This window comes from Pseudophryne corroboree, chromosome 5 (assembly GCF_028390025.1).
Source record: "Pseudophryne corroboree isolate aPseCor3 chromosome 5, aPseCor3.hap2, whole genome shotgun sequence".
Taxonomy (NCBI): domain Eukaryota; kingdom Metazoa; phylum Chordata; class Amphibia; order Anura; family Myobatrachidae; genus Pseudophryne; species Pseudophryne corroboree.
The window spans coordinates 681,906,495-681,928,925 of record NC_086448.1 but is presented as its reverse complement, the minus strand read 5'-3'; the positions used below and the strand labels follow the sequence as shown (position 1 = coordinate 681,928,925).

The 22,431-nt window shown below is 48.8% G+C and overlaps 1 protein-coding gene across 1 annotated transcript in view; it reads right to left on the bottom strand.

Moving 5' to 3' along the window:
- RAB2A (RAB2A, member RAS oncogene family) overlaps positions 1 to 22,431 on the bottom strand; it is a 175,562-nt gene that overhangs the window by 45,307 nt on the left and 107,824 nt on the right. Inside the window, exon 6 of the mRNA XM_063923775.1 lies at positions 18,403 to 18,514. Within this exon, the coding sequence (XP_063779845.1) occupies positions 18,403 to 18,514 (112 nt within the window). The remainder of the gene's footprint in view (positions 1 to 18,402; positions 18,515 to 22,431) is intronic.

Below are 22,431 nucleotides of genomic sequence, written 5' to 3'. Positions count from 1 at the left end.
GAAGATGCGATCCGGACCACTTGTCCAACAGGTCCCACTGAAAGATTCTGGCATGGAACCTGCCGAATGGAATTGCTTCGTAAGAAGCTACCATCTTTCCCAAGACCCGCGTGCAGTGATGCACCGATACCTGTTTTGGTTTCAGGAGGTCTCTGACTAGAGAAGACAACTCCCTGGCTTTCTCCTCCGGGAGAAACACTTTTTTCTGGACTGTGTCCAGAATCATCCCCAGGAACAGTAGACGTGTCGTCGGGACCAGCTGTGACTTTGGGATATTCAGAATCCAGCCGTGCTGGTTCAGCACTTCCTGAGATAGTGCTACTCCCACCAACAACTGTTCTTTGGACCGTGCCTTTATTAGGAGATCGTCCAAGTACGGGATAATTAAAACTCCCTTTCTTCGAAGGAGTATCATCATTTCCGCCATAACCTTGGTAAATACCCTTGGTGCCGTGGAGAGTCCAAACGGCAGCGTCTGGAATTGGTAATGGCAATCCTGTACCACAAATCTGAGGTACTCCTGGTGAGGATGGTAAATGGGGACATGCAGGTAAGAATCCTTGATGTCCAGGGAAACTATGTAATCTCCCTCGTCCAGGCTTGCAATAACCGCCCTGAGCGATTCCATCTTGAACTTGAATTTTTTTATGTACATGTTCAAGGATTTCAAATTTAAAATGGGTCTCACCGAACCGTCCGGCTTCGGTACCACAAATAGTGTGGAATAGTAACCCCGGCCTTGTTGAAGTAGGGGTACCTTGATTATCACCTGCTGGGAATACAGCTTGTGAATTGCCGCTAGCACCGCCTCCCTGTCTGAGGGAGCAATCGGCAAGGCAGATTTTAGGAACCGGTGGGGTGGAGCCGCCTCGAATTCCAGCATGTATCCCTGAGATACTACTTGAAGGATCCAGGGATCCACCTGTGAGCGAGCCCACTGATCGCTGAAATTTCTGAGGCGGGCCCCCACCGTACCTGGCTCCACCTGTGTAGCCCCACCGTCATGCGGCGGACTTGGAAGAGGAAGCGGGGGAGGACTTTTGTTCCTGGGAACCTGCTGTCTGTTGCAGCCTTTTTCCCCTACCTCTGCCTCTAGACAGAAAAGACCCTCCTTTTCCACGCTTGCTTTTCTGGGTCCGAAAGGACTGAACCTGATAAAATGGCGCCTTCTTAGGCTGTGAGGGAACATGGGGTAAAAATGCTGACTTCCCAGACGTTGCTGTGGAAACTAGGTCGGAGAGACCATCCCCAAATAATTCCTCCCCTTTATAAGGCAAAACTTCCATGTGCCTCTTGGAATCTGCATCTCCCGTCCACTGACGAGTCCATAAGCATCTCCTAGCAGAGATAGACAATGCACTTACTTTAGATGCCATGCGGCAAATTTCCCTCTGTGCATCTCTCATATATAAGACTGAATCTTTTATATGGTCAATCGTTAGCAGAATAGGGTCTCTGTCTAGTGTGTCAATATTTTCTGACAGTTTTTCTGACCACGCAGCGGCAGCACTGCACATCCAAGCTGACGCAATAGCTGGTCTAAGTATAATGCCTGAGTGTGTGTATACAGACTTCAGGATTGCCTCCTGCTTTCTATCAGCAGGTTCCTTAAGGGCGGCCGTATCATGAGAGGGTAGTGCCACCTTTTTTGACAAACGTGTGAGCGCTTTATCCACCCTAGGTGGTGTTTCCCAACGTGACCTATCCTCTGGCGGGAAAGGGAACGCCATTAGTACCTTCTTAGGAATTACAAATTTTTTATCAGGGAAAAGCCACGCTTCTTCACACACTTCATTTAGTTCATCTGATGGGGGGAAAACTACGGGTAGTTTTTTCTCTCCAAACATAATACCCTTTTTTGTGGTACCTGGATGTAAATCAGAAATGTTTAACACCTCTTTCATTGCCTCAATCATGCAGTGAATGGCCCTGACAGGCATTAGGTTTGACTCATCGTCGTCGACACTGTTATCAGTATCCGTGTCGACATCCGGGTCTGCAAACTGAGGTAGCGGGCGTTTTAGAGCCCCTGACGACCCCTGAGGCACCTGGACAGGCACGAGCTGAGATCCCGGCTGTCCCACATTTGGCATGTCGTCAAATTTCTTATGTAAAGAATCTATACGTGCACTCATTTCTTTCCATAAGTTCATCCACTCGGGTGTCTGCCCCGCAGGGGGTGACGTCCCTTCAAAATGCATCTGCTCCGCCTCCACCTCATTATCCTCATCAAACATGTCGACACAGCCGTACCGACACACCCCACACACACAGGGAATGCTCAACAGAGGACAGGACCCACAAAAAGCCCTTTGGGGGGACAAAGTGAGAGTATGCCAGCACACACCAGAGCGCTATATATATATATACAGGCACTAACTGAGTTATGTCCCTAATAGCTGCTTTTCATATAATATATGTATATATACTGCCAAATTTAATGCCCCCCCCTCTCTTTTCCCTCTTACTGTTTATTGCAGGGAAGAGCCAGGGAGCTTTCTTCCAGCCGAGCTGTGAGGGAAAAATGGCGCCAGTGTGCGGAGGAGATAGGCTCCGCCCCTTTTTCGCGGCCTATTCTCCCACTTTTTATGGAACTCTGGCAGGGGTATTTACCTCATATATAGCCTCTGGGGCTATATATTGAGGTATTTTAGCCAGCCAAGGTGTTATTATTGCTGCCTCAGGGCGCCCCCCCCCAGCGCCCTGCACTCTCAGTGACCGGAGTGTGAAGTGTGAGAGGAGCAATGGCGCACAGCTGCAGTGCTGTGCGCTACCTTGGTGAAGACAGAGTCTTCATGCCGCCGATTTTCCGGACCATCTTCTTGCTTCTGGCTCTGTAAGGGGGACGGCGGCGCGGCTCCGAACACCAAGGACTGGGCCTGCGGTCGATCCCTCTGGAGCTAATGGTGTCCAGTAGCCTAAGAAGCCCAATCCAGCTGCAAGCAGGCGAGTTCGCTTCTTCTCCCCTTAGTCCCTCGCTGCAGTGAGCCTGTTGCCAGCAGGTCTCACTGAAAATAAAAAACCTAAGTCTATTCTTTCTAAGAGCTCAGGAGAGCCCCTAGTGTGCATCCAACCTCGGCCGGGCACGAATTCTAACGGAGGCTTGGAGGAGGGTCATAGTGGGAGGAGCCAGTGCACACCAGGTAGCCTGAAATCTTTCTAGAGTGCCCAGCCTCCTTCGGAGCCCGCTATTCCCCATGGTCCTTACGGAGTTCCCAGCATCCACTAGGACGTCAGAGAAAATAAAAAAACTAATTCTATACTTTCTTTCTAGAGGCTCAGGAGAGCGCCTAGTGTGCATCCAACCTCGGCCGGGCACAAGATCTAACTGAGGCCTGGAGGAGGGTCATAGTGGGAGGAGCCAGTGTACACCAGGTAGTCATAAATCTTTCTAGAGTGCCCAGCCTCCTTCGGAGCCCGCTATTCCCCATGGTCCTTTCGGAGTTCCCAGCATCCACTAGGACATCAGAGAAATGGAGAAAACAACCCAGCTGAAATTCTTCCGTAGGCGCCTTCTTGGATTCGCACCAAGCAACATATTTTCTCCAAATGCGGTGGTAATGCCTCGCCGTTACCTCCTTTCTAGCTTTCAGTAGAGTCGGGATGACCTCTCCAAGAATACCCTTTCAAGCTAGGATTTGGCGTTCAACCGCCATGCCGTCAAACGCAACCGCAGAAAGTCTTGGAACATGCAAGGCCCTTGCTGTAATAGATCCTCTCTTAGAGGAAGAGACAAGGGATCTCCTATGAGTAATTCCTGAAGATCCGGATACCAGGCCCTCCGTGGCCAATCTGGAACAACGAGTATCGCCTGAACCCTTGTTGTTCTTATGATCCTTAACACCTTTGGGATGAGTGGAAGTGGAGGGAACACACAGACCAACTGAAACACCCACGGTGTCACTAGTGCGTCCACTGCTATTGCTTGAGGGTCCCTCGACCTGGAACAATAAGTCTGAAGCTTCTTGTTGAGGCGAGACGCCATCATGTCTATTTGAGGAAGTCCCCAACGACTTGTCACTTCTACAAAGACCTCTTGATGAAGACTCCACTCTCCTGGATGGAGATCGAAGACCCCACTCTCCTGGATGGAGATCGTGTCTGCTTCCCAGTTGTCCACGCCTGGAATGAAGACCGCTGACAGAGCGCTTGCATGCTTTTTCGCCCAGCGAAGAATCCTTGTGGTCTCCGCCATCGCTGCTCTGCTCCTTGTTCCGCCCTAGCGGTTTATGTGCGCCACCGCTGTTATGTTGTCCGACTGAATCAGGACGGGTAGGCCGTGAAGGAGATGTGCTGCTTGTAGAAGGCCGTTGTAAATGGCCCTTAAATCCAGAATGTGTATGTGCAGACAAGCTTCTTGCCTGGACCATTTCCCCTGGAAGTTTTCCCCCTGCATGACTGCTCCCCAACCTCGGAGACTTGCATCCGTGGTTACCAGGACCCAATCCTGGATCCCGAACCTGCGACCCTCTAGGTGGTGAGAACTTTGGAGCCACCACAGGAGAGAAATCCTGGCCCTGGGGGACAGGCTTATCATCCGGTGCATGTGTAGATGGGACCCGGACCACTTGTCCAACAGGTCCCACTGAAAAGTTCTGGCATGAAACCTGCCAAACGGAATGGCATCGTAGGCCGCCACCATTTTCCCCAGCACTCGAGTGCATTGATGAGTCGACACTCTTGCCGGTTTCAGAAGTTCCTTGACCATGTTCTGGATTTCCAGAGCTTTTTCCAACGGGAGAAAAACTCTCTGTAGATCCGTGTCCAGAATCATGCCCAAGAACGACAGCCGTGTTGTCAGAATCAACTGTGACTTTGGCAAATTTAGGAGCCAGCCATGTTGCTGCAGAACTGTCAGTGAGAGCGCAATGTTTTTAGTAACTGCTCCTGCGATCTTGCCTTTATCAGGAGATCGTCCAAGTACGGGATAATTGTGACCCCTTGCTTGCGCAGGAGCACCATCATTTCCGCCATTACCTTGGTGAAAATCCTCGGGGCCGTGGAAAGACCAAACGGCAACGTCTGAAATTGGTAGTGACAATCCTGAACAGCGAACCTCAGGTACGCCTGATGAGGAGGATATATGGGAACATGTAGGTAAGCATCCTTTATGTCGACTGACACCATAAAATCCCCCCCCTTCAGACTGGAGATCACTGCTCGGAGAGACTCCATCTTGAATTTGAAAGTTTTCAAATACAGATTGAGGGATTTTAAGTTCAGAATCGGTCTGACCGAGCCATCCGGCTTCGGGACCACAAACAGGCTTGAATAAAACCCTTCACCCCGTTGTGATGAGGGTACCGCGACAATCACTCGCTGCTGACACAGCTTTTGTATTGCCGTACACACTACCTCTCTTTCCGGAAGAGAAGCTGGCAAGGCCGATTTGAAAAATCGGTGTGGAGGCACGTCTTGAAACTCCAGTTTGTATCCTTGGGTCACAACTTCCAGCACCCAAGGATCCAGGCCTGAGAGAACCCTGACCTGACTGAAGAGCTGCAGATGTGCCCCCACCGGTGTGGACTCCCGCAGGGGAGCCCCAGCGTCATGCGGTGGATATGGCTCCTGGGAGCCTGCCCCAGCCGACGATCTTTTTCCTTTTCCCTTACCTCTTGCCGCAAGGAAGGATGACCCACGTCCTTTCCGGAATTTGTGTGACCGAAAGGACTGCATCTGGTATTGAGGCGTTTTCTTTTGCTGTGGAGGGACAAAAGGCAGAAAAGAAGACTTACCCGCGGTAACTGTAGAAACCAGGTCCGCGAGGCCTTCACCAAACAAAACTCCACCCTTATAGGGCAGAGCCTCCAAAGCCTTCTTAGAATCAGCATCACCATTCCATTGATGAGTCCGCAACGCCCTCCTAGCCGAGATCGCCATGTCATTGGCCCTTGATCCCAAGAGACCAATATCCCTCGCAGTCTCCTTTAGATAGACTGCAGCGTCCCTGATATGACCCAGTGTCAACAGCACTCTCTCTATCCAGGGTGTCCATTTCAGCTGACAAGGTATCTGCCCACTTTTCAATAGCGTTACTCACCCACGCCGCTGCCACGGCCGGCCTGAGCAGCATACCTGTCGTGACAAATAGATTTCAGGGTAGCTTCCTGCCTACAATCAGCAGGATCCTTAAGGGCCGCCATCTCAGGGGACGGTAGCGCCACCTTCTTGGACAATCGTGCTAGAGCTTTGTCCACCGTGGGTGTTGACTCCCACCTAACCCTATCCTGAGAAGGAAACGGGTATGCCATAGCAATTCTCCTGGGAATCTGCCACCAATTGTCCGGAGTTTCCCAGGCCCTTTCAAAGAGAGCATTCAGTTCATGTGAGGGAGGAAACGTTACCTCTGGCTTTTTCCCCTTAAACATACAGACCCTTGTCTCAGGGACAGCAGGGTCTTCCGTGATATGTAACACGTCTTTTATTGCCACAATCATGTATTGAATACTCTTAGCCACCTTAGGGTGCAATTTTGCATCATTATAGTCGACACTGGAGTCGGAATCCGTGTCGGTATCAGTGTCTGATATCTGGTTAAATGAACGTTTTTGGGACCCCCGAAGGGGTCTGAGTGTGTGGCACTAACTTTCCCATGGATTGCCTCCATGCTTGGTTCTGAGACTCAGATTTGTCCAACCTCTTATGCAAAAAAGCCACACTTATTTAAAACACTCCACATCTCAAACCAATCAGCAGTCGGCGGTGCCGACGGAGTCACACGAGCCTCCTCCTGGGAAGAGCATTCAGCCTCAGACATGCCGACACACACGTACCGAAACCCCAAACACACTGGGCTAAAGGGGACAGACCCACAGTAAGGCCTTTCAGAGAGACAGAGAGGGAGATTTGCCAGCTCACACCCAGCGCCCCTCCGGTCTGACGAATGAAACAATGCCCCAGACCTATAAGCGCTGTTATATATTAAGAATAATAATAATAACCAACACCAATTTTTGTGCCCCCCCCCCCCCCCACGTTTTTAGAACCCTGTTACTTGTGCCAGCAGTGAAGGGCCAGGAGCAGCGTCTCTGCAGCAAGCTGTGGAGAAAAATGGCGCTGGTTAGAGCTGAAGGACGAAGCCCCGCCCCCTACATGGCGCGGTTCCGTCCCGCACTTTTTTACACTGGCGGGAGTCCCCTGATAGCACTCCATATACATGCCAGTCATAAATTATGAGGTTTTTATTGCTGCCAAGGGCGCTCCCCCTGCCCCCATGCAGTGCCTGTGTGTGTGGGAGCAATGGCGCGCAGCGCGACCGCTGCACGGTACCTCAGGAAGACTGAAGTCTTCTGCCCCCTACACTGAAGTCTTCTTTGCTTCGGTTACTCACCTGTCTTCTTACTTCTGGCTCTGTGAGGGGGACGGCGGCGCGGCTCCGGGAACGAGCAGCTAGGCGACCCAAGTGATCAGACCCTCTGGAGCTAATGGTGTCCAGTAGCCTAAGAAACAGAGCCTTACAACTCACAGAAGTAGGTCTGCTTCTCTCCCCTCAGTCCCTCGATGCAGGGAGCCTGTAGCCAGCAGGCCTCCCTGAAAATGAAAAACCTAACAAAAGTCTTTTTAGAGAAACTCTGTAGAGCTCCCCTAGTGTGTGACCAGTCTCCTCTGGGCACAGAATCTAACTGAGGTCTGGAGGAGGGGCATAGAGGGAGGAGCCAGTTCACGCCCATTTAAAGTCTTAAAGTGCCCATGTCTCCTACGGATCCCGTCTATACCCCATGGTCCTTTTGGAGTCCCCAGCATCCTCTAGGACGAAGGAGAAAATGCCTTAAACACAGGCGAAAATGGGACATAATTGAATAGGTGGGGGGGGGGGGGGGGGCGAAACCAACAGCCACGAGATTACTGTAGCAAATTTCATACCCCCCTAAACATGCAACATTTGGGAAGTTTGTATGCAAGCATGTGATGAACACAATTATTCCTCAACACAGACTACAATTATTGTAGGACCTCATATCAGCTCGTGATGCTTCAAATATGCTGACCTACTTTGCAAACTCTTAAGGGCCTACACACTGGGCGATATGAACGATATCACGCAGAAAATAGGATTTTGGTACTTACCAGGTAAATCCTTTTCTTTGAATCCATAGGGGGCACTGGAGTACTCTTGGGATATGGACAGTGTTAGCAAGGAATGCACTGAATATTCAAATTTCAGTAACTCTCCTCCCCTCCATACTCCCCGAATACCTCAGTGTTTTTTCCTGAGGCGAACAGGATAGAGAGGATGAACAATGGAGAATTACCTATAACATTATAACATAACGGACAACAATAAAGTTGACACATAACGTAACTGACAACTAACCAGTTGACACCATAACCGATAAATCGGTGAGAATGTGTCACCATAAGGTCCACTGAACTTACCACAACCAGGTAAACTGCTCTGGGTGGGCGTCCAGTGCCCCCTATGGATTCAAAGAAAAGGATTTACCTGGTAAGTACCAAAATCCTATTTTCTTTTTCATCCACTAGGGGTCACTGGAGTACTCTTGGGACGTACCAAAGCTTCCCCTGTGGGCGGGAGAGCTGTTTGGCACCTGTAACACTAAGCGGCCCAAGCTATATGCTGATGCCGCAAACGTATCAAACTTGTAAAAGCGCACAAACGTGTGCACTGATAAGCATGTAGCCGCACGGCAAAGCTGCGTCGTAGAAGCTCCACGAGCAGCTGCCCATGAAGTTCCCACAGAACGTGTGGAATGAGCTGTTTCTGATGTAGGCGGCTGTAACCTAGCATGAAGGTAAGCTTGACGTATGGTCAGTTTTATCCATCTGGATAAGGTCTGCTTAGACGCTGGCCAACCCATATTGGCCGCAACATAGAGAACAAACAACGTATCCGTCTTACGAACTGTAGATGTTCGGGATACATAAACGCGTAATGCGCGTACCACATCCAGAGTTCCAGAATGTGCTGTCAACACAGGAACTACTATTGGTTGATGTGAAAAGATGACACTACCTATGGTAAGACAACGGGATTCATCCGAAGTTCCGCTCTGTCATCATGAAACACCAAATACGGTGGCTTGCATGACAATGCACCCAAATCTGAAACACGCCTTGCCGAAGCTAAGGCTAGAAGAAAAATGGTTTTCCAAGTGAGAAACTTTATATCCACTTGTTGTAAGGGTTCAAAATATGAAGACTGTAAGAAATGTAAAACCAGATTCAAGTCCCATGGCGCTGTAGGTGGAATGAATGGAGGCTGTACTCTGAGGACACCTTGCAGAAAAGTGTGTACCGACGGCAATAGAGCCAATCGTCTTTGAAAATAAATTGACAACGCAGATACCTGCACCTTTAGTGTAGATAAACGCAGTCCTCCATCTAACCCCGTCTGGAGAAATAACAAAAGACGGGATAACTTGAAAGATGATCTCGGAAACTTCCGAGCTTCACACCAACCTATATAGGCACGCCAAATTCTGTAATAATGAACTGCCGTAACTGGCTTCCTAGCACGTAACATGGTTGGTATAACCGATTCTGGAATGCCCTCTCTTCTTAAGAGGACGGTCTCCCCAGTCACCTCGTCAACCGCAGCCGCGCTAAATCGGGGTAAAGGAACAGACCCTGTTGTTACAAGTCCGGACATAGTGGGAGCGGCCAAGGATCGTCTGCGAGTAATTCGCGGAGATCCGAGAACCCAGTTCTCCGAGGCCAATGAGGCGCCACTAGTATGACTGTGGCGGACTCTCTTGATACGTTTTAGCAACAGAGGGAGCAGCGGAAATGGTGGAAACAGATACACGAGGCTGTACGGCCAAGCGATTGTGAGAGAATCCACCGCCACTGCCTTTGGATCTCTCGTTCTGGACACATACTGGGGTGTTTGGGGATTGTGGCGAGATGCCATCAGGTCCACTTGAGGGTAACCCCCATTTTGGACCAACATGTGAAACACTTCTGGATTTAATGCACATTTCCCTGGATGAAAATGCCGACGACTGAGATAATTCGCCTCCCAGTAGTCCAATCCCGTAATGAACACTGCCGACAATATCACTTGGTAAGGCTCGGGCCAAATGAGGATTCGAGCTACTTCCCGCATTGCCATGTGGCTTCTCGTTCCTCTTTGTTAATGTACGCGACCGCCGTCGCGTTGTCTGACTGCACCTGGACAGTCTGAGACCGGAGCATGTGCACTACATGTCGTAGACCATTGTAAAGTACCTGAAGTTCCAGGACATTTAGAGACAGCAATCTTTCGTGCTGTGCCCAGAGACCCTGGAGCTGACAATTTTGAACCACAGCTCCCCAACCTCTGAGACTCGCGTCCGTCTTTAGAATTATCAAATTCCAGGCGTTAAACCGTTTTCCTGCGGTTAGATTGTGTACTTTGAGCCACCAGAGTAGAGATACTCTGGTCAGTGGCGACAACTTCACCCCGTGGTGAATCTGCAGATGCGAGCCCGACCACTGTGCGCGCACATCCAGTTGAAAAGGACGCGAGTGAAATCTTCCGACCTGAAGCGCTTCCAAAGCCAACATCATTGTGCCTAAGAGGTGACTGCACAAATGTACTGTGCGTGGCTTGAGCACTAATTGCACCAGATGACGAATAATCTGTACTTTCTGATCTGGTAGGTAAATTCTTGGATTTACCGTATTGAGAATCATACCTAGGAATTGAAGTCGTTGAGACGGAATTAGATGTGATTTCTTGAAGTTGACAATCCAACCGTGCTGAACGAGTACATTGTACTTTAGCAACGCATGTTGGAGAAGTATCTGTTGAGACGGAGCTTTAATGAGCAGATCGTCCAAGTACGGAACTATTATAACTCCTAAGGATCTGAGATGAGCTATCATCAGAGACATCACTTTGGTGAATACCCGAGGCACTGACGAGAGGCCAAACGGAAAAACGTGAAACTGATACGGGTTCTGCCGTATCGCAAACCGCAAGAACCTCTGATGAGGTGGCCAAATCGGAATGTGTAAGTACGCATCCTTGAGATCCAGCGCAATCATGAATTCCTGTGGCTCTAAACCTGCAATTACTGACCGCAGAGATTCCATCTTGAATCTGTAGTAAATGACGAACTGATTGAGGCCCTGTAATTTCAATATTGGCCTGACCGAGCCATCCGGCTTTGGTACCATAAACAGACTGGAATAAGAACCCTGACATCGTCGTGTACAGGGACCTGAATCAAAACAGTTGAATCCAGCAGAGACTGAATGGCAATTTGCCAAACCGCCCTCTTGTCGTCCGACACAGGCAGTCCTGTCTTGCGCAGAGGCGGTAGACAGTCGAACTCTATATTGTAATCTTTTAACACGAAATTGCGTATCCACCCATCTGTGGAAGTCTGGAACCATGCCAAATGGAATATTTTAAGGCGTGCTCCCACAATTGGAGATCCGAGAAGGGCTGGGAGCCCATCATGCCACCGGCTTGTGGGTGACCTTAGCTTCCCGATTACAGGTGTTGGTTTGTTGAAAACCACGTCCTCGACCTCTCGTCTACTAGGCGTGGCTGTTCTTTTACCACGGCCTCGAAAGGGCTGAGGTCTAAAGGATTTGAAGGCCGGGCCAGAGTAGTTTATTAGCCTCTGCCTCCACTTGCCAAGACCGCAGTCAGAGTGCTTGTCGTAACTAGCGACGAGGAAATGCAAGAAGTGAGCTGACAGACGTCAGTAGAAGCTGTATCTAGATACTCAGCATCTTCACAGATGTGATCTGTGAGAAGTATAAGGTGATCGTCATGTAGACCAGACTTGTCTTAGTTACCCAAATGGCAATCAAACCAGGTGTAAGCAACACCCCTGCTGCTGTATACATGGACTGTAGCATAGCTTCTAGTTTACGCTCGGACGGGTCTTGAAGCGTATTAGCAGTTGTTACTGGATGTTAATTTTACAAACTGTGGAAATGGGCAACTAGACTTAAATCTGCGAGGTATAGAAACCCGGTTATCTGGTTTCTTCCGTGTTCCTACTAACATCTTATTAAGAGATTCCGAAACCGGAAAACACACCGGAGCTCTGTTTCGTCTAGTAAATACTACCCCATCAGGCATTAGAGTTTCTTCAGACTCGTAAACTTCAGAGACTGACGCACTGCCCTGGTGAAATTAACACTGGCCGACTGTTAATATTCCCACTATCTTGCGCAGTGAGGTTTTGCTGGCGCCTTACCTATTATGTTCCAGACAAATTCCACGACTCAGTAAAATTCTGTATATGGCTGAAGAACAGTGTACAAATGAAAATTCCTACTAACACCCCTGCGCCATCTGGTGGAGAGTGTTGTAGGACCGGAAAGTTCTAGAAAAGAAACAGGAAGCATTGTTAAAAAAAAATGGCCTCCAGCCATGTGCGTATAGTCTGTCACACAGAGCATACTACATATTGCATGTGAATGTTATAAAACGTGCCCTTATGTATATATAACACAATACAGTCTTTAGCAAAAGCAGTCTATTGCTGCTGCTGAGGGCACACACTCTCTCCCCCCCCCCCCCCCCTGCAGTCCATGAAGTAGGGGAAGTGAAACTCCTGTCTGTCCTGCATGAGCCCAGTAACTACGAGGACTGTTTTTTAGGGACAGACCGCGGCAGCACTGAGCGCTGTCCGCGGTCTGATTGAGCAGAGCCGCCGGCAACTTCCCCCTGCCCTTCTGAGTGACTGAGCTCCGTGACAGGGACAGACCCCGGCAGCAGTGAGCGCTGTCCGCGGTCTGTGCAGAGCATCAGGGAGCGCTGACAACGGCGCTTGGAGCGGCCCTGCAGCGCATCCCTCTGAGCGGCAGCCGGCCGCACGACCTCCCTCACAGACGGCCCCCGGCACAAGCACTGACTGTAGTCAGTCTCCCCTCTCTCCTCCCCCGGCAGACAGAGCCGCGCCAGCCGCCGTTCGCGGGTCAGAGCTCTGAAGCGGGAGGGAGGGGGAGAGCAGCGGCGCAGGGCGCCGGACTGTCGTGTACAGGGACCTTTAGGCGGGGAGCGGACATCAGCGGCGAGCGGTAGTTTCGGGGGAGGGAAGGGGGCCAGGTGGCAACGTAATAATAGTCCCCCACACGGCGGGGCGGCAGCCTGACTGACCGCCCCGTTCAGAAATACCTGTTTGTCGGCTTCTCCTCTGCAGCACTGCTGAAGTCATGTGCTCATGGGCTCTGACGGGGCTTCTTGATCAAGTGCCGTCCAGTCCCTTCTGCAGCCTCAGCTGTTATTAGCTGAGCTGCTTGTGGCTGTGAGGGGGCTCCTTTGTGAGGCCCAACACGCCAAGAGCTGCACGCAGCAGCTTCTGTAATCCTGGACCCAGAGCTTTTGTGTAAGCTGGGAAAGGATTGTAATAGAAAAAATAAAAATACTCTAAAAGTAGAATATGTGGAGGAACTCCACGCTTTGTGCTCCTTCCATGTGAGCACCGAAAAAACACTGAGGTATTCGGGGAGTATGGAGGGGAGGAGAGTTACTGAAATTTGAATATTCAGTGCATTCCTTGCTAACACCGTCTTCATCCCAAGAGTACTCCAGTGACCCCTAGTGGATGAAAAAGAAATGAACGATATATTGTTCATATAGTTTAGTGTGTAGGCACAAACGATGAACGATGCGCGTCCCAGTGGTCGTGAATCGTTGATTTCCCGTCGTTTTGCAATGCAAAACAATTTGGATGATAACGATCATCATTCTGATCGTTATCGTCCAAATTGCTGCCGTCGCACAGTGTGTAGGGCGTATTACACTGGGCTCCCTGTATCTTCAGGAATCCATTCCAAAATTTCTCACCCTTACCTACAAAGCTGTCAATCTCTTATCAAAGTACCCTGCTTCTCAGACCCACTTCTGATCTCTGGTAACAACATCTCACTGCCACCTACAAGACTACTCCCGTGCAGCTACCTTCCACCCCTGACCAGACTCTCCCCCAGACATCAGATCTAACTACTCTCTGAAAACTGATGTCTGTATAAGAGATTACCCTACTTCCACTAACGCACCCTCACAAATGTCCCAATCACTTGATTCAGCTGTACCCTCTTCCAACTACAAGGTAAGCTTCCCTCATGACCAGGACCCTCTTCTTTCAAGCCTGCATCTATTTTATCCACGTTTTACATATGTCGTTTTCTCAACATTATATGAGCCCGCTCATAATGCACAAACTGCTAACAGATGTCCTGGCATAATTTACACTTATTGCTAGTGCCAATGTAAAACTTTCAGCTCCAACTCACCGATAAGCAGCGGAGCCTGGTTCATTAATAAAACCCTTAAGGGGCCTACACATGGTGCGATGCTGCCTATGTGGCCAATTTGCACTATGCGATTTCTCTTGAACTCCTTGGAGCCTAGAACCATTGATATTGACTATACACACAGTGCGATTTTGACTATGGCCAATATTGACTATACTACGTCCTAGATTGTACACGTCTGCGTAAGGGGACACACGGACTAGCAGGAGGAAATCCACTCCGCATATGCGCAGAATGGTTTCCTCCTTAAAGGCCGAGGGGATGCAGCGAGGCGGCACTACTGTATGGGATGTGGCTGTGTCAGCTAAAGCCCAGTTGGCTGCAGTCACATCTCACGCGACCGTGCCAGTTGAGCAGTTAATGGACCATTTTAAGTTTCCACAGATCTTACATGTACAGTGTTCAGGAGAGAATGCAGATTTGTGCATAGCACTCGGGATAGTAGATTCCCATTCCTAAATGTGTGTGCTGCTCACACCACAGGAACTCAATGAGTCAACGTCCAAAATGCTCAAGGAATATATAATGCTGCTGCACTCTAGCCACAGTGTGTACATTGAGAAAGCAGAGAGGCCTTGATTTCTGCTGAGGAAGGGTGTGGCCCGAAAGTAAATAGATATTATCTGCGCAGATAACTGGTTTCCTGAGCAAACAGACACTTTCAGGTGAAGGGAAGTGTGTGGTTTAGTACAGAGTAAGAACAGATTAGTTACAACCGCCGGATGACTTCTGGTGTGACTACCCAGTACTCGCATGGCGACACCAGGTGGAGACAATGAACAGACCCATTCCAGTTTGGTTTACTTTGTCTTTTAAAAACAATATTTCTTAATTTAAATTTGACAATTGCACAAATTATACATTGGAAAACCCTAAAAATGTATTTCGCTGCGGACGTGCAGGTGCCTCATGAAGAGACATAGCTAAATCAATAAACCAGATTTAACATTGCATTGATGTCAAAGTGAAACCACAGTAATCATCCATGTTTATGTAGAAGAGAGAGTCATTACTGGGGACCGGGCACTTCGTTGCAATACATCAGAACATCATGACACAATGTATCATCAAGGAATTTAAAGTACATTGATTATGGATATAAGTAATAGAAATATGTATGTGCCAAACAGGTAGAAAGTTCTGCCACTAACTAAATAAAACCAAGGCTGGATAACAGTTTTTTTTGTTTTATTTTGTTAATGTTAGAAAGCACTAAAACATGGTTGATGACGTTTTCAAATAGATAGCAATATTTCAAAGTATTAATATAATAAGCAGGATCACATTTTTGTTCTCATTAAAACATTAGTGCAAAAAAAAAAATGGGAATAAAAATGTTTTAAGCAAAAAAACTAAATTCCATCACTGAATAAAACCATATTAATACTGTGATTCTGAGACAGTTGGGCTCACTTTCACAGTGCTTTACTTACTCTATCATTTACTGTATTATGCACAATGACAGGTCTCTCCTAACATTATATCAGTCCTGACACCATCTATTGAACCAGCCTGTCACTAAAACGACTGTCCTATGGGCCTAATTCAGACCTGATCGCAAAAGCAAAATCTTTCACTAATGGGCAAAAACATGTGGACTGCAGGTGGGGCAGATATAACATGTGCAAAGTGTGTTAGATTTGGGTGGGTTTTATTGTTTCTGTGCAGGGTAAATACTGCCTGCTTTATTTACACAGCAATTTATATTTCAGTATGAACACACCCCACCCAAACCTAACTCTCTCTGCAAAGGATATATCTGCCCCACCTGCACTGCACATGGTTTTGCCCATTAGAGAAAAATGTTGCTGTTGCGATTAGGTCTGAACTAGGCCCTCTGTTTCCCCATTTCCTCCAAACCACTTGAGAGACTTGCATTCAACCACCTACCACACATTCTCTCCTCTTGCTCAATCCACAATTCTCTGAAAATAGGGCTTCCACCCCAACATTTCACCAAACTGCTCTCAGAAAAGTGAACAATGATCTACTTAAGGCAATGCCTAAGAATCCCTTCTCCAGATACCTCTCCCTGGGACCTTACCGCTGCCTATGACACTGTTATTCACCCTCTTTCTCCTGCACACCCTTCAGTCAACTGCCTTATGTACCGCAGCCCTATCCTTGTTCACATCCTGTTCAGCTTCTCAATCTCTGGCACACCAAGCTCCCCACTAGAAACTGGGGTCCCACAAGATGGTTTTCAGCCTACAGGTTTTTCCAGTCTACACCCTTCTCTTGGTGAACTAACCCTTTCATTCAGCCTTCAGTACCACCCCGCCAACATCCAAACTAACTCTCCTCCACAGACTATCCTCCTTATTGTACTGTCTCTTGTAACTGTCATTGCCATCTCCGCAAGTTGGGTACAATGTCAATACTCACTATGCAGTGTGTCAGTATCTTGCCATGAAAATACTCACGCTGGGATCTCAACACGGATCTAATGCTATTTAGAGCATTTTCAGTGTATACAGACTGGTGTCATATTTAAAGTTGTAAGACCCACATGGCGAAAATGCTGTAAGTAGCACAAGACCCGTGTTGGGATTCTTGCATCGCCATTGTCATGTCGACAAACTGACTGTAGACAGTCAGCGTCAACATGCTTACTGTATGCCCATCTTCTCAGGTCCCAATGCCACCTAAAGCTGAACATGTCCAAATCAGCTGAGTTCTCTCTGTTTCCAGAGTCTCCACCTATTCAGATCACCCAGCCCACACCAGCACAATGTTTCAGCCTCTTAAGCCTTGGTGCCAACACACTGCAATATTTCTCACATCCCACCTGGGTCCAGCTTATTTCCTGCTTTAACCTCCTCCCCCATCTATCCCTTATAGCCTCTAGAATCCAATTCAAATTACTAAGCCTTGTTTAATTACCACCCTGTTCAAATCTCATTTGGAAACACTCTTGTGCTGCTACCAACCTATGGAATTTCCTACCACGATCAGACTCTCTCCTAGCCTTCCAATCTTTTATACCCCTTTCAGACCTAAAACTCCGGGTCCCGGGATCATACAGGGGCATTCCCGGGTAAGACCCCTTGCATACTGCATATTGCAGGGTTGCTGATGTCAGCGGTGACGCAGCGGGGGTGGCGCAAAAGATCACATGATCTCTAAGCGCCGCCTGCTACCCGTTCACACTGATCAGGTTCCCGGGAAGATCCCGGGACCAACCCTGGAAGATAGCAGGGTTGAAATGTCGGGGCAGGAATCCCGGGATTTTGACCCTGTACCCTTTCACACTGAGAAATTTCCCGGGTTGGTGCGCGTTCATGTGCATTAACCCGGGAAATTTTGGCTGGTGTGAAAGGGGTATAAGCAATCTCAGAATTTATTAAAACTAACCCTACTCACATGGAACACATGGAATTACCGTATATACTCGAGTATAATCCAACTTTTTCAGCACTTTTTTTTGTGCTGAAAAAGCCCCCTCGGCTTATACTCGAGTCAGTGCAGTGTGAAGGAGGAACACAGGAGGGCACAGCGCACGCCTCTCCTGTGTCCCTCCTGCGTCAGCGGCGGGTCTATTAAAGGAAGTACCCGTTCGTGAGCTCTGATTGGCTCACGAACCAGCACTTCATTTAACAGACCCGTCGCGGCCGCCGGAGATGCAGGAGGGACACAGGAGAGGCGCGCGCTGTACCCTTCGTGTCCCTCCTTCACAAGACAGCGCGGGAGCGGCGGAAGGTAAGTAACTGGCACTTTGGGGGGGGGGGGGGGGGGGGGGGGGGCGCATATCTGGCACTGAGGGGGCATATCTGGCACCGTGGGGGCATATCTGGCAGTGTGAGGGCTGTGTATGGCTACAGCTGCATTTCCCACCCTAGGCTTATACTCGAGTCAATAAGTTTTCCCAGGTAATTAGGTGCCTCGGCTTATATTCGGGTCGACTTATACTCAAGTATATACAGTACTAAGGTTCCGTTCTCCATTGGGTCACACTCACTCTGCATCTCAGCTGTGCGCTTTTAGCATTAGACTGTAAGCTCTGTACGGAACAAGGCTCTCACTACGCTGTGTGTTCAGGTCCGCATTTATGTGGACTACCTTGTAGGTCTCTGTTTTAGGTGTACTCTATTCTGACCACTGGCTGAGGAAACAGTGCTATATGGTGACCATGTAGTAATGTGTGCCATTAGTAGAACAGACAAAACAGGTGTAAGTTACCTCTTCCACATTTGAAGCGGTCTTTGCAGAGGTCTCCATGAAAATTAGGCCATGTTCCCGGGCAAAGGCTTCCCCTTCTTCTTTTTTTACTTCTCTTCTTGATTCTAAATCACTGTCGAGGACACAAACATGTCAGGGAGAAACTCGCTGAATAGGATCCCAGCAAAAATTGTATTTTAATTACCTACCGGTAAATCCTTTTCTTGTAGTCCGTAGAGGATACTGGGGTCCACATTAGTACCATGGGGTATAGACGGGTCCACTAGGAGCCATGGGCACTTTAAGAAATCAATAGTGTGGACTGGCTCCTCGCTCTATGCCCCTCCTACCCGACTCAATCTATAAACTGTGCCCGAGGAGACGGACATACTTCGAGAGAAGGATTCAATTGAACAGTGGTGAGATTCAAACCAGCACACACAAACAAGAGGAAAGCCATGCTAACCAAACTTGAACAGGAACACCAACAGCTGAACCAACAATAATACTTAACCAAGGAACAGTGCAGAAAAACCAAGCACCAGGCGGGTGCCCAGTATCCTCTACGGACTACGAGAAAAGGATTTACCAGTAGGTAATTAAAATCCTATTTTCTCTTACGTCCTAGAGGATACTGGGGTCCACATTAGTACCATGGGGATGTACCAAAGCTCCCAAACCGGGTGGGAGAGTGTGGAGGTTCCTGCATAACTGATTGACCAAACCGAAGGTCCTCAGAGGCCAAAGTATCGAACTTGTAGAACTTAGCAAACGTGGTCGATCCTGACCGAGTAGCCGCTCGGTAGAGCTGTAAAGCTGAGACACACCGGTCAGCCACCCAGGAAGTACCCACTGACCTAGTAGAGTAGGCCTGTACTTTAGGAACCAGCAATCCTGCCGATGAATAAGCCTGCTGGATAGTAAGCCTGATCCAGCGAGCAATAGACTGCTTTAAAGCAGGACACCCAATTTTCTTGGTATCAGAGAACAAAGACCGAGTCAGATTTTCTGTGACGAGCTGTCCTCTTCATGTAGATCCTCAAAGCCCTCACAACATCCAGGGACTTTGAGGTAGCAGAGGTGTCAGTAAGCAACGGAACCAAAATAGGTTGGTTGATATGAAACGCAGACACCACCTTAGGAAGAAATTGCTAACGAGTTCGGAGTTCAGCTCTATCCTCATGAAAAACCAAATAGGGACTTTTGTGAGACAACGCCCCCAGTTCGGACACACGCCTTGCGGAAGCCAAGGCCAACAGTGTAACAGTCTTCCACGTAAGAAACTTATCAACCAACCGCCTGTAAAGGTTCAAACCAGTCCGATTGCAGAAACTGCAACACCACGGTAAAATCCCAAGGTGCCGTGGGAGGCACAAAGGGCGGTTTGATGTGCAGAACACCCTTCAAGAATGTCTGAACCTCAGGGAGGGAAGCCAATTGTTTCTGGAAGAAAATGGACAAGGCCGAAATCTGGACTTTGAAGGAGCCCAAATGTAGGCCCACATTCACACCTGACTGTAGAAAAAGGAGAAAACGTCCCAGTTGAAATTCCCCTGCAGGAAATTTCCTGTTCTCACACCACGAGACATATTTTTTTCAAATACGATGGTAATGTTTAGACGTTACCCCTTTCCTAGCTTGGATCAGGGTTGGAATAACCTTGTTCGGAATGCCTTTCCGGGCTAAAATCTGACGCTCAACTTCCATGCTGTCAAATGTAGCTGCGATAATGCTTGATAGACGAACGACACCTGTTGCAGAAGATCCTCTCGAAGAGTTAGAAGCCACGGGTCCTCCAGGAGCAACTCCAGCAGATCCGCATACCAGGCCCTTCTCGGCCAATCTGGAGAAATGAGAAGTGCTTGAACCTTTTCCCTTTTTATTCTCTTGAGAATTCTTGGGATTAGTGGAAGAGGTGGGAACACGTAAACCATCTGGTAAACCCATGGAGTCACAAGAGCGTCCACAGCGACTGCTTGTGGGTCCCTCGACATGGAACAATAGCGCTTTAGCTTCTTGTTGAGACGAGAGGCCATCATGTCTATCTGTGGAATTCCCCACCGACTAGTTAAGGACTTGAACACCTGTGGGTGAAGGCCTCACTCTCCTGGACGGAGGTTGTGTCTGCTGAGGTCGTGTCCGCTTCCCAGTTGTCTACTCCCAGAACGAAGATTGCCGACATCGCCACTGCGCGTCTTTCTGCCCAGAGGAGAATTTTTGTTACCTCTGACATTGCAGCTCTGCTCTTCGTTCCGCCCTGTCGGTTTATGTACGTTACAGCAGTCACATTGTCCGACTGAACCTGAATGACTTGATCCTGAAGATGATGCGATGCCTGTAGAAAGGCGTTGTATATGGACCTTAGTTCCAGAATGTTGATCGGGAGAATGGCTTCCTGATTTGATCATTTTCCTTGGAACTGTTCCCCCGGGTGACTGCTCCACAACCTCTGAGGCTTGCGTCCGTGGTTAGCAGAATCCAATTTTGAATCCCGAACAGTCGACCCTCGGTCAGATGAGAAGTCTGGAGCCACCATAGAAGAGAAATCCTGGCTTTTGGTGACAGACGTATCCTCTGGTGCATGTGAAGATGTGATCCGGACCATTTGTCCAACAGATCCAGCTGGAATGGCATGGCATGAAACCTTCCGTACTGCAGAGCCTCGTAAGGGGCTACCATTTTCCCCGGGAGCCGAATGCACAGATGCACCAATATTCGGGTTGGTTTTAGGACATCCCGCACCATTGACTGTATTACCAATGCCTTTTCCAACGGAAGGAACATCTTTTGTTCCTCTGTATCCAGGATTATTCCTAGGAACGGAAGCCTCCGTGTAGGTTCCAGGTGGGATTTTGGTAGGTTCAGAATCCACCCGTGATCCTGGAGAAGTCTGGTTGAGAGGGCAATGCTGTCCAACAACCACTCCCTGGAAGGCGCTTTTATCAGCAGGTCGTCCAGGGATGGTATCATGTTCGCTCCCTGTTTGCGGAGGAGAAACAATCTCTGCCATCACCTTGGTGAAAATGGTCGGTGCCATGGAGAGGCCAAATGGCAGGGCCTGAAACTTGCAGCGACAGTCCTGCAGTGCAAACCTTAGATACGCCTGATGAGGCGGTCAAATCGGAATGTGAAGGTACACATCCTTGATGTCGAGAGACACCAGTAATTCCCCCTCCTCCAGACCTGAGATCACCGCTCTCAGAGACTCCACCTTGAACTTGAACACCCGTAAGTATGGGTTCAGTGACTTGAGGTTTAAAATGGGCCTTAATGAACCGTCCAGGTTTCAGTACCACAAACAGGTTGAAATAAAAACCTTTGTTTGGCAGGTGAAAAGGAACTGGAACAATGACCTGAGTCAGTAACAGTTTTTGAACAGCTGATTGTAATGTTGAACTGGCTTCTGGAGAAGCTGGTAAGCCGGATTTGAAGAATCTGGGAGGTGGGAGTTCCTGAAACTCCAGTCTGTATCCCTGTGCTATAAGATCTTTGACCCAGGGATCCTGGCATGACGTTGACCAAATGTGACTGAAACAACGTAACCGGGCTCCCACCTGCCTGTCTTCCAGGCAGTGTGTTCCACCGTCATGCTGAAGGCTTTGAGGAAGCAGACCGAGGCCTGTTCCTGAGAACCTGCAGCTGCAGGTTTTCTGGGCTTACTTCTATTCCTTTTGATGGCTGTAGAACCACCCTTGGATTTGCCCTTGAATTTAGCCATCCGAAAGTACTGCAGAGTTGGAGCAGAGTAGGCTTTCCTAGCCGGGGTAGCTGCGGAAGGAAGGTATGTATGTAGACTTATCCGCCGTAGCCTTGGATATTAGCTTATCCCCGAACAGGACCTCTCCTGTGAAAGGCAGATTTTTCACTCCTTTCCTGGAGTCCGCTTCCGCAGTCCACTGGCGTAGCCACAATCCCCTGCGTGCTGAAACTGTCATGGCAGTGGTGCGTGCATTGAGCACACCAATTTCTTTTATGGCTTCCACCATAAAGTTAGCAGAGTCCTGGATATGCTGTAGGAGTAAAATAATATCGTCCCTGGTTAAGGAATCT